Source organism: Petaurus breviceps, unplaced genomic scaffold (genome assembly GCF_028583685.1).
Source record: "Petaurus breviceps papuanus isolate PSGF00001 unplaced genomic scaffold, PetGlider_PUasm1.0 156, whole genome shotgun sequence".
In the NCBI taxonomy this organism is placed as follows: Eukaryota; Metazoa; Chordata; class Mammalia; order Diprotodontia; family Petauridae; genus Petaurus; species Petaurus breviceps.
Genome location: NW_027185720.1, coordinates 8,493,196 through 8,509,575, shown reverse-complemented (window position 1 = coordinate 8,509,575; position 16,380 = coordinate 8,493,196). Strand labels below are relative to the sequence as shown.

Below are 16,380 nucleotides of genomic sequence, written 5' to 3'. Positions count from 1 at the left end.
AGAGAGAGAGAGAGAGAGAGAGAGAGAGAGAGAGAGAGAGAGAGAGAGAGAGAGAGAGGAGGGGGAGAGAGAGGACAGAGTTCCCAAAGGGGCACAGCTTGCCCAAGGTACACTTTTTTAAAGGAAGGAAAGAAAGAAATCTTGGCAAGCTTGCTCAGCTCACATCCATTAGGCAACACCCTTCTCTTGGGCTGTGAGGCTGTGTTTCCCGCTTTCTTGCTCTGGTGGTTTCTGATAGTCCCAATTTCTATCTTTGGGTTTGAGGCAGACATGCTCATAAGCTTGGCTGGTCTCGGTGGCCTAATTTTATTCCCTCATACACTAGATGGAGATGTATTATGAACTGTCCTAGGCAGGAGCCATCCCCCCTCACCTGACCTTTTCTACCATAAGGGTGAAAAGGGTGGGAATCAATGATGCCACTTGTTATCCCCTCTGCCTGTCACCGGCCAATCATAGGGTTGGATGAGGGAAGAAAAGGCCCCGGAGATGTTTTCTAATGATTGGAGGATGAGGCGTTTTTCTTTTTTTTTTCTTGGCCATGTCATGCTGGTGATTAGGGGGATCTGACTGTGTTGATATCCTTGCCTGGGCTAGGTTGCCTCCATCCTCAGACAAGCGTTCTCCAGACCTGTCAAAGGCCGGTGCATGTGCTCTGGCCAAGAGGGCCTGGCCCCTGGGAGGCAGCAGACTGGGAACGAGAAAGGGAGACCAGGACTGACCTATGCTCCTTATGTCAATTGTAACATCCACGTAGCCATGTTCAGCGCTGTGATACATGGCTTCTTTTAGGGCCTTCAGTTTGGCCTTGCTGTTGCGGCTGGCACACAGCGGGGGCGGGGCTGTCTCCGCCAAGTCAGTGCCCTCCGCCAAAATCTCCTCCAGGGATAGGATGTCGTTCTTCTCCTTCTCTGGCTGAGCAAGAAGCTTGCGGAACACATTCCTGTCAATCACAAGCCCAAGAGAGGAAGACACTCAGAGAAGGGGCCTGCTGTACTGGGAGGTAGGGGAGGGGCAGAGGAGGCAGCTTGGGGCCGGGGTGGGGGGGGGCTCCTGCCCCCTGCCATTGAAACAATAGCCATGAACACTTGGATGGGACTGATTCTGGCAAGGGGCTCTGAGGGCTAGATCAATGATGTCTCCTCCTGAGAGAACAGTCCCATTGAATCAGAGCACTGAGGTTAAGCACTTTCTCCTGAGACTGGAATCTTACACCGAAGAGGCCAGGATTTCTAAGTGTTATCCTCTACTCCCTTCCAAAGGAATTTGATTTGCAAAACTGTTAAGTGCTTGAAATCTCATTTGGAAAATTTTAAAATGCATGCCCATATACATTAGGGTAAAAGTGACTGGTGCTTCTATTTTACTGCTATTACTACTACTACTACTATTATTATTTTTAAAAGGCTCCATCCTCTTCACAGCAGTGGACATGAACTGCTCTGGCTAAATCATGCAAAGGGGATTTCTTCCTGTAGGCTAATGCTGGAGGCATTAATGTGGTCAGTGTTGGGAGGAGTAACAGAGAGGCCACCAAAGAGATAGTCCAGTGGACCATCTCAGGCTATAGAAAGTTGGCTTCTGGTTGCAAGTTGATGGAGATGTCTAAGGTCTGGGTAGGACAGGGGTGAGAAGTCCCTGATGTCGCTTCTCAGTGCTCCAAGAACGCCTGGAGTCTGGTGTCATTGACTTGTCCTAGCCTACCTGTGTCCGTGGGCTGCAGCCTGGCTGAAAGAATTCATATCGCCCTGTGAGGTTGGAGAAATGCCATTCCTGTACATTGTTCCTATCATTGGATCGGCTCCTCGCTCCAACAGCAAACTAACCAGTTCAAAATTTCCTGCAAGCCCAGAGAAGGGTGTGTTTTTATCCAAGAAGATGAACACAGCATCCTACGCACATCCAACTTCACTGGGGGGTGGGGAAGGGGAGCCGTGACCCTCCCATCATGAGAAAGAAACCCCCTTCTTCCTTACCTACGGCAGCAGCCAACTGCAAAGGTGTTTCTGAATAGTTCTCCTCTCCATGGTCTAAAGAGCCTTCTACTTTGGCCCCAGCATCTAGCAAGAGCTGTGGAGGGAAAGTGGTCATTTAGAAATGCTTGGAGAATGGAAAATCCCTCAAGAGATGATATGCTCCAAAGCTCTGAAGACCCCAGGTCATTCAGTATCCTTGGATGATTCGGCCATAACAAAAATGGAACATAGAATCCTAGATTCCGAACTGGAAGGGACCCCCAGGGGCCATCTAATCTAACCTCCTCATTTTGTAGAGAAGGAAACTGAGGCTCAGGGAGGTAAATGCCTAACTGAAGGTCAGACAGTAAGTAGCAGAGGTACGTGAGATTTTGATTCCTTTTCAAATATACCATTCCCCTTGTCCCAGAATAGGATGTGCCAACAATTGTGCCAGAGAAGATAAATAAAGGCCATCCTATTATCTTCTAGCCATATATTCTACTCATGGCCAGAGTGACCACAGACCAGCCCAAGCAGGAGCCTTGCTGTTATCTTGGAGTTGGAAAGGGCTTTAGAGATCACCTAGTTCTACTTCCTGCCCCCTGAGAGTGTGATACAGAGAAAGGGACACTGGCTTTGGGATGAAAGGGTCAGGGTTCAGAATCTGCCTCTGACACTGAAGGATCTGGACAGCCCCTTCACCTTAGTGGGCCCCAGGCTCTGTAGCTGGAAAACAAGAGAGCTGGACTCAATGGTCACTGAGGCCTCTTCCAATTCTACTTAGGGTCTTAGGATGCTCTGTCACATCCCTGATGTGGATGGAGCCAAAAGAACCCTACCTTAGGGGACGTAGGAGAATTGGCCTTGTGTCTTGGCTCCATCACTGTGTTCTCCTTGAGCAAGTCATCTCCCTGTTTTTACTTCTTGATTTCTTTATCCATAAAAAAGTAGGTGATGGGGTCTGGGTCTAGATCAGCAGATCTTAACCCAGGCCCAATTCATGAACTTATTTAAAAAATATTTTGATAGCTATTTCACTGGACTTGATTTCCTCTGCAGTCCCATGTAGTTTATTCTATGCATTCCATATAGGCTTCACCAGACTATCCAAGGACACAAAAATGTTAAGAACCCCTGGGCTAGGACAACTTTTCAAATAATTACATTAAATGAATTAGCCTGCAAAAAGTTTTGCCAGGTTACCATCCCAGCCTCCTTTTCCTATTTTTTTAGGGGGTGGGGCAGTGGGGAAAACATTTGACTTCACTGGTTATAAGGAACTCTCAGTGAGGAAACTCCCTTTAATAATGGAGATCAGCAACTGTTCTCCAACTTAGATAACTGCAGAGGGATACTTCAAGGGTAAGTGACTTGATCAGCTGAGGTCAAGCAGCCAATATATCAGAGGGGGAACTTGAACCCAGGTCTTCATGACTCCAAAGCTGGCCCCCTCTGCATGATTCTGGCTGGGTGCTTCTGTTCTTTTGGGTTAGAACCTGTGATTTCATTGGAGTAGAGAACTTTTGGTAAAGCAACTCTCTCTATCATTTAAACTTCTGCAATCTATATAGAGTCTTAGATAATTGCCTAGGGGTAAGAAGAGGTGGGATTTATAGCCAGGTCTTCCTGACCCCAAGATCAGATGTTTATCTACTCACTATGCCACATTGCCTCACACATTCCCAGAAGAATTAGGTATCCTATGTATTTGTTTTTTCTTTTCCATTTGGAGTAGATGTCATTAGTCCTCTTTGAAAATGAAGGACAAACAAGAGCCTTGAAGATAGAGTTAATATTCTCACTCCCTAATTCAGATCTATGAACAAAGATAGTGTACCATGGGGCACTGATTGACTTGCAGAAGCCTTCTTGAGTGAACGTGAAATCATCTCCCCAGTCAGTTTGTCAACAGCACTGTCTAAAAGAAATCTGTATTTCTTAGCACTCACTTGCCGTAAATTGCTCCTCTCCCTTGGTGAGAGGGTGACTGAGTAAAACTAACCACTTTGCATTCTATGGCTATGCCACAGAAGATAATCAAAGGCCTTTTCCTATCCTCTAGCAGGGTACAGCTTCAAAGTCATTCGGTGCTCCCCTGAAGACAGTTACTGTTAGCACAGAAGGAAAGGCAGGGCGACTGAGCAGCAGGAAGTGGGTAGGGACCAATGCCACCGAGGAGGGCACAACCCACTTGTACTAACCAACCATTAAATTAAATTAAATTTTCAATGTGAGAAGTAAATGCTACAAATTGGAGTTTGATTTATGGTTTTGTTGATTGTCTAGAGAAAATGTTAGTAATGCAGATTTAACTTAAAAGTATGTTACATTATTTTCTTCTGAAGACCTAGTTAAATATTTACCAGCATGCTGCTGCCACCCTACCACTACCATCCTACTAGATGTCTTCAAGCTAGTACATTTGGGCAGGGAGAAGCAGGGTATCTGCTGAGGGAGGGAGAGAAGAGATAGGACCTTGTTTGAGCAGAGCTCTAAGGCTTTAGGGACTGGGTGTTTATGCAGATCTTTCCCTGTTTGTCTCTTAGCTGGGTTTCACTTGTCCTCTAAGTGTCTCCCTGAGGATCTTCTGGGCATAGTTGCGGTGCCTAGTTCACCAAGGCCCTTGAACGTGGATGATGAACAATATAATGGCTAGTCTTTGATGGACCTTGGCCATCAGGTCAGTGGAAGCTATAGCCTTGAGTCACTTTCTAAGGCCCATTCCTTAGTATACTTTGAATGATCAAGGGATCCTGACAGTTTCATAATGAAGCTCCAGCATATTACAACTAATAAGGTCTTGTTTTTACTTAAGAAAATGGAATGAATAAATACATAAGTGTAACTAATCAAGAGGAGAAATTGCAAAGAATTTTTCTAGGCTTTTAGTTTAGTTGAGAGTTTTTGGTTTTTATGTGTGCATGTAGTCACTCCATATTGGTTAAAGCTAAGTAATGTAGATAATTACATACAATATTTTCATTGATATGATATGAATATGCTACCTTACTAAACTAACCAATATGGCCATCCTTGGAGAAATGCGTGCTGATTGGGATTGCAGAGAGTAATGTAAGGGGCAACATTACAAGTCAGATGTGGGTAACGACATAGCAATACCTGAACTACAGGAATGTGTCCATGCAACACAGCAAATGTCAGAGCTGTCCAGTGGCGGGTCTCAGGGTGGACGGATGGATGTTTGTGAGGAGTGCTGATAACCTACAAACAAATTAAAATTACTTTCAAAAGGCAATCTTCGAAATACTTTTGAGTAGCCAATATGACCTCTGTCAGTCTGGCTGGAGATGCACATGAAGAAAGAACAAAGGCTTGGGATAAAATAGTCAGAAGGATTCTTGTTGTGTTCTCTTGACAAAATCCATGCTGGGAGTGGGACCGACTGTCTGCCCTGAAGGTTTTGTAGAAAGGAATGGTACGGGGCGGCCAGGTAGCACAGTGAGTAAGAGCACCGGCTCCAGTGTCGGGACGACCTGGATCAAATCCGGGCTCAGATACTCAGCACCACACCCAGAAATAATGACTGGCCGTGTAACCTTGAGCAAGTTACTTAACCCCGATTGCTTAAAAAAAAAAAGAAAGGAATGGTAGGAGAAATCAGTGAGGGTGGACCAGTGAAAGATTCCATTTCTGGGCTGTCAGATACTCCGAGGAACAAAAGAAATTCACTGTGGGTTTCTATTCTACAGAAGAAGATCAGGAATTCTTTTACACAAATAAAATGTGGCTTTCAAATAAATATATTAAAATCTCAAAAAAAAGCCAAGCCAATCCCCCAACTGGAGTGGTTTGTCATTTCCTTCTCTATCTCCTTTTGATGTCCCCTGTTACTTAGATCAATGGAACCAGAATCTGGCTGACCACTGGAGGCCAAATGACTGCTTCTACTGAGGGCATTCTATAGTTGTGTCCCTTTCTTAAGTCCAAGATGGTTCATAAATCTTAGGAAAGTTGAGAAGCCAAGCAACCTGAAAGGGTTTGATTCATGGATCTCACACATTTTATTTCCAAAATATGCTAGGTGAATTGTAGACAACACATATCCCCATGAAGCCTGAGGTCCTGGGAATAACCATTGATAGGGTACTGATGTTTTTGATAGGGGAAGAAAATGAGCCCTCTCCCCCAAAACTATCTGCTTTAGCCAAGGTTCAATCTTGTTTTAGCCTCCATGGCTAAATCCTCCTCAAAGTGGGTCATGAGTATGAATTATTAGGTCTAATGGATTTTATTTTAAGAAAGTGGTATGTAAGGGCCCAAAGCAAGGCTTACTGGGAGATGAGCAATGCCCATTGCATGTTTTGGTGGTCCCTGACAATTGGCACCCAAAGAACACTTTCTGGGGCACTCTACCCTTGGGCACATTTCCTTTGTCAAATGAAATCAGATCATCGATGAATAAGAGTTTGTTAAGATATTGTGCTAGGTGCCAGGGATGGCATTCAGTGAAATTCAGCCAGTCATAGGAACATGAATCTCAGGACCCCAGAGGACATCTAGTCCATGTATCAAGCATTTATTAAGTTCTTATTAAAAGCCAGGCTCTGGGCTGGGTTCTGGAGATACAAAGACAACAATGGAACAGTCCCTACCCTGGGAGGTTATGTTCTATCAGGCCATGAGATCACAGCTCATGGTTTAGAACCCCTTTCGAGCATCTGCATCTGTGCTTGGCGGGGAGAACCCAAATCCCCCAAAGAAGTAGCTGCTTTCATAAAACTTGGAAATGTCATTTTTGGGACCCTGGGCACTGGGTCACTTTATGTCTCTTTGCTTCCATTTCATTACAGGCTTGAACTTCCAAGTGGGGACAACTCTTTCTTTCTACTAGTTTAAAAGAACACAGGGAACCCATCCCAGAAAGAGCAGTGATACCATTTTCAGAGCTCCAGAGATTTACTAGAACCTGTTTAATGCCATGGGGTCAAAGCTTCTCAGGCTTGGAGGTCTGAAGGTGAGAGAGAGTTGGCCGTGGTGAGTGCCCAAGATGCTGTTAAGATGAGTCACCACAAAGTCAACTGGCCCCATTTGCAATCTCAACTTAGCCGACATGGATGGGGAGGAAAGTCAGTAGATGAACAGGGGGCAACGGAGGGCCCAGGGGCCAGGTCTTCTCTTCCCCTTTGAATTCTCTTGTCCTACAAAGATCACATATAGGGGTGGCTGGGATGGGGGTGCAGGGAGGGGATGCTGGTTTCTCAGAAGACACAGCAGCAATGAAGTATTGCCATACTCAGGAAAAGCCAATATTATACTCAACTACCGTTAGTTGTTCGTAAATGAAACACACGTGCAAGCTTTTCTGGGTAGGGCTATCAGGTGGGTCTCCTGGAAGACATCACTCTAGCCAACCCTCTAATAGATGCAGCAGGGGGGGGGGAGGACTTGCTCTCTCTTTCTCTCCCCTCTCTCTGGGTTCCAAGGGGAAATGAGCCAGCCTTGGATTTCCTTTCATTGATTTCCACCAATATTTCTATTTCTTTTCAAATATAAATGCTTTATTTATGCACATTTCCAAAAAAAAGTAGCCACTTTCCAATGACTCTCTTCTTTTTTATTGAACCCTCCCTTGCAAGAAAGAAAAACAGTTATGTAAAACAAACAGACCTTGGCTGCATCTGACAATATGCCTCATTCTGTACAGGTAGTATACCACCTTTCTGCCCCAAATAGGGGGTCTGTTTTACTGCGGGTCCTTTGGAGCCAAGATTAGTCATTGCATTGAGTAGAGTTTCTAGTGACTTCTAATTCAGTCACCATTTAATAACTGCCTGGACTTGTGCAGGCTAATGGGGGCAGTGCTCACCTCCACATTCAGGTCAGCTCCGGCATCCAGCAACATCTGTACCATGGCTTCATCCCCTCGGACACAGGCGTACATCAGTGGGGTCATGCCCTGTAGCAGGTGACAAACCAAGGAGCTGAGAACACTGACAAAGCAGCTACTGTGGCCTCTCCCTAGAGAGGTGTTGGGGTGCTGGGTGGGCTTGGAGTTGAGAAGCCCTGGATTCAAATCCTGCCTTGCACAACTATCCATGTCACCCTTGGCACAATGCAATGAACCTGCATTTCCTCACCTACAAATCAGGATAATGACAGCACCTACCTCCCAGGGATGTCGTGAGACTTAAATGAAATGATGTGGGTGAAGTGTTCTACACAAATGTGAAATGTCCTTAATATTATTGCTTTATTGTTTTTTTTAAAGTTTCCTGGGTTTAAGAGTCAAAAAGCTTGAATTAAAAGATGTGCAATCCAATTTGTCAGAGCCCTTTGTATGATTAAAATTCTATAAATCTAGGGATCCTAGTGGCCATCTGGACCAACCAGCAAGCATTTATTATGACTATGAGTTGGATGCTAGAGATGCAGACAAAAAGGAAACAGTTCTTGTCCACAGGGAGCTTCCATTTTATTGGGAGATATAGCAAACAATCAATCAAGGAGCAATTATCAGGTACTGACTATGTTCAAGGCACTGTGCCAAATACTGGGGATGCCATGACAAAAGGAAACAATCCCTGCCCATTTTACTGGAGGAAGACACAAATCAAGTTGCTAACTGTTTAACCATCAATCAGCGATCACTTATTAGGCATCTACTAATGCTGGTTAGAGATGAAGTAAAAAACAAGTGCCTGCCCTCAGGGACCTTACATTCTATCAGGGGCAACATGGTACAAAGAAAATATATATAATGTGATTTTGATGGGGGGGGGACACAAGCAGATTGGGGTGGAGTGGTCAGGAGGGGCTTCAGATAGGAGGGGAAGCTTGAGCTAAATTTAATAGAAACCAGGGATCTAGCCCAACAGACATCAGTAAGTTCCTGCCTCGTCAGTGCCAAGCATTGTGTACCAGCTGGGAAGAGTGAGTGAGACTACGGTGGCACTTGTGTTCCAGAAGTTTAGAGTCTGAGGAGGGGGCAGTTCAACACAGCACAGGCAGCTCGAATGCACATTAACATAGGAAGACTGACTTAGGGATTGCTGCATCGGGGTATCAGGGAGGTTTTCTTGGGAGGAAGGGGCGCGTTTTAGCAGACTGATAATTGACAGATGGAGGTGGAGAGGAAGGGAGAAGGACGTCCCTGAGGTATAAGCCAAGTGCTCTGTGAGGTTGGGGGAAGCAAGTTTGTTTCCCCCCTCGGGGGTCCCAGGAGCTGGGGACTGTGTTGTGTGGGGCAGGAGAAGGGACCCACATTGTTTTTTATTGTCCATGCACATTGTGGGCTTCGCTGGGGTTTTCTGAGTGTGAAACAGAACTGAGGGCTTCATGACCATGAGATCAATGCTGGCTGGGTTCCCTTGGGGGCTCTGGGGGCCTTTCTGAAACACGTTCTGTCAAGAGGGTTAAATGAAGGAGGAGCAGGAGGTTTCCTGGGCATTTTCTCCTTCAGGGCAGTGCTGCATGTGTGACCCTGGGCACATCACGTACCCTCTCTAGGCTCAGTTTCCTCATCTGTAAAAAGCAGCTTGGTCTAGATGGTCTCTAGGGTCCCATGGACACCTCCAACGCAACATCCAAAACATATCTCATTCTCTTGTCCCCAAACTCGCTCACTTCCAAGTTTCCTCATCACTGCCCATAATATGGCTTCTGGCCAGCCAAGTTCCATCCTCGTATTCTCAGTCACCCAGGCCTCCACATTCAGTGCACCGCCAAACCTTGTTTCTTGCTCTGCATCTGTCCAGGTCCCCTGGTCTCCACTCTCACAGCTGCCCCTCCACTGCAGGTTCCCATCACCTCTCTCTCATCTCCTGGAATCACCTTCGTTTGCTCTCCTTTTCAAGCCTCTCCCACTCTCCAGCCCTCACATCTCCTCACATCATTTTCCTAAAGTGCAGGTCTGACCAGGACACCCCATAACATCGATGTACTTCCCTGGCTCCCTATTACTTCTAGGATCAAATGTAAAAGATCCTAACCTGTCCCTCTCCTAGAACCTTTCCAGTCTTCTTACATATGACTTTGTAATTCAGTTCTACTGCCCCATGGGCACTTCTGTAACCATGATGTTCCATCTCCAGCCTCCAGGCCTTTGTATTGCCTCTCTCTATGCCTGGAGTGCTCTCTCCTCAACTCTACCTTTTCAAATCCCTGGTTTCCTTCAAGCCTCAGTTCAAACACTACCTTCTACATAAAGCTTTCTCTGATCCCTCCCAGCTGCTGGTGCCCCCTCCCTAATGCTAACAACTCCAATAATAAATAGCATTTCTTTAGTGCTATAAGGTTTGCACAGCCATATGTTATCTCATCTAGTCCTCACAACAACGCTGTGAGGCAGGGGCTGCTTTTATTCTTATTTTACAGATGAGGAAATTGAGGCAGACAGAGGTTAAGTAACTTGTAGCAATTGCCTGAGTCAGGATTTGAACTCAGGACTCCCTGACTCCAAGCCCAGCACTCTATATACTATGCTACCTAGATAGATTCTCATTCAACTGCTCTCCTTTTACAAATGAATAAACTAAGGCCCAGAGAATTTACTTACTCAAACTCACACAAATAGTAAGTAGCCAAACCAAGAGTCAAACTTCTGACTCCAGAGTCAGGGAACTATCCAGGGTGCTAACCTGTCTTTGCTGGATCACCTTGTGTCAGCTCTTTCCATGTTTGCCAATATGCTGGATATGATGACAGGTGCCATCAACCTACCGATGGTGGGAATGCTGGGCAGTCTCCCTGGCTCTCCACTCTCCTTGGTAATGTCACAATTAATCACTGATAACCCATAGCCAGTCCCCAGTTCCACCATAACTTGTAAAGTCAACAGCTGAAACATTCTCACTGTCTGAGGGGGATGAGGGCGGTGGGAGGGTCCGACTCTCCTCTGCCTCACTTTTGGCCTACATGAAAATGTATTTTCCAATGAATAATGGCTTCCTATCACAGACATGAGGCAGGACTCTTTTGATGCACTATTTTGGACCCCTGGAAAGGAAGGTGCATTTCTAACCAGTTATAGGGGTTCAGATCAATCAATCAGTAAATTAGTATTTATTAAGCAGAAATGGTGTGCACAGTGGATGGCAAGCTGGCTCAGAATCAGGAAGACTTGGGTTCAAATCCCACCTCTGATACATACAAGTTGTGTGACCCTGGGAAAGGAATTTAACCTCTCAGGGCCCCAGACAACTCTCTAAGACTATAAGATACAGAGAGCCAGCTTTGATGTCAGGAAGACATGAGTTCAAATCTCGCCTCTGCCATGGATGGGCTGTGGGACTCTGTAGGAGTCCCTTAACCTCTCAAAGCTCTAGACCTCTTTCCCAGCCTAGGAGCTACATTGGACCAACTTGTTAGCAGAGAGGTTTTCCTCATGTACCAGTGAAATCCCGGGTTCAGTTCTTTTCCCTCTCCCTATCCGGGCTTGGAGCCAGGCATTGGATTCACCTCCTCATACTGTAAAGGGGGAATAATAGTATTTGCATTGTACCATATGATCTCAGAGCTGGAAAGGCCTGGGTTCAGGTCCCACCTCTGCAACACACTGGCCATGACGCTCTGTCTCTCAGTGCCCTGGGCAGCTCTCTGACATTTGCAGGTGCAGAAAAGGCACCAGTCTGCCCCAGGAGAGGAAGCGCCTTGTGCTAGTGAAAGCCAAGTCTTGGCCAGAAAAACAACTCAATAATGCACCAACAAACAACTGACTCCTCAGGCTGTCATGAGACTTCAGTGAAGCCACGGTTGTGAAGGAGAGACTTAAGTGGAAGCCATGAGCATTTTGTTCCTCTGATGCCACAAGCATCCCATGTAACCTGGGGAGCCTGCTGCCTACATCCTGCTTTGTGGGGGACCGTAGGAAGAACTCCTAGGAATCACTATGGGGAAAATGCTGTGTGCATATATGCGTGTGCCTAGCTATGTGTGTATACGTGTCTATGTGAGTCTGTACATGTGCACATGTGTCTCCGTGCAGTCTACATGTATTTAAGCATTTGTATGTCTATATATGCATGCATTCATGGCCATGTGCATGTCTATGTGTCCATATATGTGTGCATCTATACATGTGCACACGTTACATGTGTGTGGGTATCTGTGTCTATACATGCGTGCACATGTATGTGTGTGTGTTCTGCACCAGGCAGAAGCCCACTCTGCCACACTCAGAAACCGCTGTACCTGCTCACTCATTGTGTTGATTCCATCGGGCCCCAGCAGAGATGCTGCCTGCTTTACAAGGTCTGTCCGCCCACAGTTCAGCATCCGGAAGCCCAGGTCCTGCTTGAATTTTGCTTCGGTGGCCACAGCATCCAGTTTCCGGGAGGCACAGAAACAGTCATCAGCCCTTAAGAAAGTTGGAGATGGTCTCATTAGTACAGGGGTCTGTGCAGGGCTCTTTGCAAGAAATGAATCACCACCTGATCCAGAAGACCTGGGTTCAAATCCTGCCACTACCACTGACTACCTGTATGACCAAAGACCAGTCGCTTTCCAGTCTGTGCTTTAGTTTCCTCATCTATAAAATGAGAACATTGAACTAGATAATCATTTAACTAAGATCCTATGGCAGATGAGCCTAAAATACCCTAACGAAGTCTATGTAACTTAACATAATGAAATACCACTAGAATTGGAATCAGAAGACCTGAGTCCAAATCCCATTTTTCCCCTGGTATTTATTAGATAAGTCATCTTGAATAATTTATATAATTTCTTCTGTGCTTCAGTTGCTACAACTGTAAAATGGAAATAATAATAATATCTATATAAACTGCTACTCTGGAAGCAATATGGAATATAGTGTTGGACTTTGGGAAACACTATGCTACTTTTCCCATAATGAATGTATGGTGGCTACAGCATCCAGTTTCTGGGAGGCACGGAAACAGCCATCAACCCTTAAGAAAGTTGGAGATAGTCTCAGTAGTAAAGAGGTTTGTATGTATGTATGTATATACACACACATATATGTATGTATATACATAAATTTACATTTACTATATTAATCAATCAATAATTGATTGAAATCACATTTGTAAGGCTTACAAATCACTTTGCATATCTCCTCTTATTTGATCCCCCTAACAACCCTGTTGGGTAACTACTATTATTATCCCTATTTTATAAATAAGGAAACATAAGATCAGAGAATGTAAGTGATTTGCCCAAAGCCACACAGCTTTGGTATGAGGCAGGATTCCAATTCAGGCTTTCCTGATTCTAAGTTCAGGTTCTTTACTTGGGCCACCTAGCTGCTTTGGCTATATCTTAATTCTAATTATTTGTATCTTCTGATGGCATAAATACCTAAGCATGAGAGTTATTTTCTGTCTCTTCTTTATGGAAACTCATTTTTTTTAAGTCTAAGATCTCTGCCTGCTCAGGGTTTGCATTATATAGTAATGCCAGCTAGAGCCCCTGTTGTCCCAGATGAGAGCATTTAATGTTGATCTGGGTCCAGGATGAGTCCTGAATGGAGACCCAGAAATCAGAAGTTGAGTTCTATATCTGGTCCCAGTGCTTCTTGCATGATTCTTGGCAAAGATGGCTCTCCTACCCTAGTTGCAGGATAAAAGAAAGAATTCTCTTCCTAAAGAAAAGGTTGGGGACATGGCCAGGATGAGAGGAGAGGGCACTGTCCCAAAAGTGTATGTTGCATTTTACCCACTCCAGCCCAGATACCCTATACAGAACATTGTATTGTAGGTTGTTTTCAAATTGTAAAATATTTTATTGATATTTTTGTTTTATATAATTTAATTTCCTAATATATCTCCCTCCCCACCCAGAGAGTCATTTCTTAATACAAATAATAAAAAAGTAGGAAAAAAGCTTTATCCAAAAAATGTTTATCCAAAGTAACCAATACACCAATCAAGTCTGACAATATATGCAGTGTTCGGTTATAGATTTTTACAAACAAATGAACAAAAATGCATCTCTGTTTCACCTCTGCATCATGCATGCAAACCTTGGGTGCTACAAAAATCACAAAAGCAAGACGGTGGATCTGTAGGGCATGAAGGTAGCAGCTGCTGCTAATATCCCCAAGGAGGGAAGCACCCTCTCTCCCATTGGGACCATGCCTGTGGGGAGAGCCCAGATTTCTAGGATGGTGGTTAGGTTCATTCTATTTCCAGTGAGTTGGAAGGAGAGAGTTAGAGTCAGGCAATACCATTTCTTGGCATGGAAGGTTAGTTCTTGGGTTGTGACATTCCTGGCACTTTTTCTTTATGCTCATGTCTTTGCTTCCTTGTGTGGTACTTGTTAGGTACAGCGATAGCTGCATCCTTGAATGGGTGGGGGCTCACCACAGAGCTCATAGGATTGCTGGCAGTCAGAGGTCGGGGGATGTTGGCACTAGAATTTTTTACAGGGTCTCTTCAGGGTGCCTTGGGGCTGGGTGCTCTCTTTAACAAGGGCAAACCCGCATTTCTCTTTCTGTCTCAAAGGAATTGCACAGTTGGCACTTCCCAGCTACACACAGGGAGCATCGATGGGGCATTTTCTCGACTTCTGGGTGCCACCCTTTCAGAAGTCATGGAGAAACTAGAGAGCTTTCAGAGCAGTATGACTGTGATGATGAGCGCTCTGGAAAACCTGCCACTTCAGGAAGAATTTAAGGATTGGGACGTGTGAAACAGGATCGATGGTTCTCTGCCCTCATCCAGTGCCAGTGAACGAGCTCTTGTTTTCTCTTCTTTCCCGTGTCTGTCATTTTTTGTTAACCCTTCATTAGCTGAGACCCAATTAACAGGAGCACTCAAATGACAATAGTTTCTGCTGAGCCCTCACCTGGGACTCGACTTCTGTTAAAAGGGGGTAATCAGTCAATCAGCATTTATATATTATACACACACACACACATAATATGTATGCATGTGCGCATGCACAGATGCACCATGTATGCTCTATATAATAATAAGTACATATACACATATAGGTCTATACTTATCTATGCACAAGCAGATTACATATACATATATGTGTATATACATACACACACAGGCGTATACATGGATATGCATTGGCAGAGTGTGCACAGACATACACATATATGTAAAATCTCAGTTGATCCTTACAACAACCCTGGGGTGGGTGGGTGCTATTACCATTCCCTAGTCCCATTTTACAGATGAGGAAGTTGAGGCTCAAGAGAAATAGTGACTTTATTAAATGCTTGCTGCATACCAAGCACTGAGGATGTGAAGAAAGACAAACGCCACCCCACTCTTGGACTCTCGTCCTAAAGGAGCTAACGTTTAAATGACTGTGCGCATGAGATCTAAGCATTGAGGGTTAGATGGAAGAATAGTTTTCCCCTAGAAGGGAGACGCTGGGGGTGGGGGTGGAGGAGGAGAAAACCTCCTACCGAAGGCAGGATTTGGAAGTGAAGGGATCTAAGAGGGGAAGGAGAGGGGCTGGTGCAGGTGGGGCAGTCAGGGCAAAGGCGCCCAGCCTGGAGATGATGAATCAGCCTGCAAGGGGGCCAGGGTGGCCGGAGCTCGGAGTGTGCAGAGCAGAGGACAGACCGGCCAGTTCTGTGCTCTAATATTTAGCAAGTGGCAAAGGCAGAGTCTGAGGCCAGGTCTTCCCAAGCCCTCTATCCTTTCCACCATACTCCCTCTCCTATGAAGTCACCAAGTATTTTACCACTGCTGAACACTAACAGTTCCCCTGGTACCCAAAATAAAAGAACTGCCTTCCCAAAGTACTTAACTCCTGTCTGGTGCTGACATCTAACTCTTATGGTTAGTCACCTGGGGCTCAACCAGATGGAGCTTGATTCTATAGTTTTCACTGGGCATGGCTTTTGGAGGTTTTAGGGGAAAATACAGTTCATTTAGAGGGTTAACAGAGGTAGGCAATTTCACTGATTTTATGGAGAGGTGAGAACAGTGAATGAATGAATTATTGAAAAAAAGAAATAAGAAAGGAAGGAAAAAATGGAGGAAGAAAAAAGAAAGAAGGAAGGAAAAAATTATATTTGATGAATTGAAGGGACACAAATACAAAAGGCAATTCCTGCCCTCAAGAAGCTTACATCCTGATAGGGACTGACAAAATGTATAAGACAGTGGTAGCCAGGGAGAAATTTTTAGGATAGGCAAGTCACAGTGAAGCCACAGGGCAATTGATAGACAGGTCCTTACTATGTGGTATTGAATGGTGGTGTTGATTTGATTATTGTTTTAAGAGTGAGAGGTGAAAAGCTGGGTGAAGGATTTGGTCGAGGGTGGGGCATTGTGAGGAAGCCTGGTACTTTGATAAGGCTTGTAGATGGTTGGGAAGTAGCAAGGTGAGTCTGGTCCAGATAAGATAAGATGAATGCTCACCAATGAGGAACCCAGGACAAGAGTTTCTTCTCTGGCTGCCTTCCTACATCAGTGGAAATGACAGGACAAATCTCTCTCTCTCTCTCTCTTTCTCTCTCTCTCTCTCTCTCTCTCTC

General features: G+C 45.0%; 1 protein-coding gene across 1 annotated transcript in view; it reads right to left on the bottom strand.

The window, feature by feature from the left end:
• ABTB3 (ankyrin repeat and BTB domain containing 3) overlaps window positions 1-16,380 on the bottom strand; it is a 312,820-nt gene that overhangs the window by 31,280 nt on the left and 265,160 nt on the right. The window contains exons 4-9 of the mRNA XM_069082162.1: window positions 12,108-12,273; window positions 7,786-7,875; window positions 5,079-5,180; window positions 1,977-2,070; window positions 1,705-1,840; window positions 723-943 (exon numbers count right to left, since the gene is read on the bottom strand). Coding sequence (XP_068938263.1) covers window positions 723-943; window positions 1,705-1,840; window positions 1,977-2,070; window positions 5,079-5,180; window positions 7,786-7,875; window positions 12,108-12,273 — 809 coding nt within the window. The remainder of the gene's footprint in view (window positions 1-722; window positions 944-1,704; window positions 1,841-1,976; window positions 2,071-5,078; window positions 5,181-7,785; window positions 7,876-12,107; window positions 12,274-16,380) is intronic.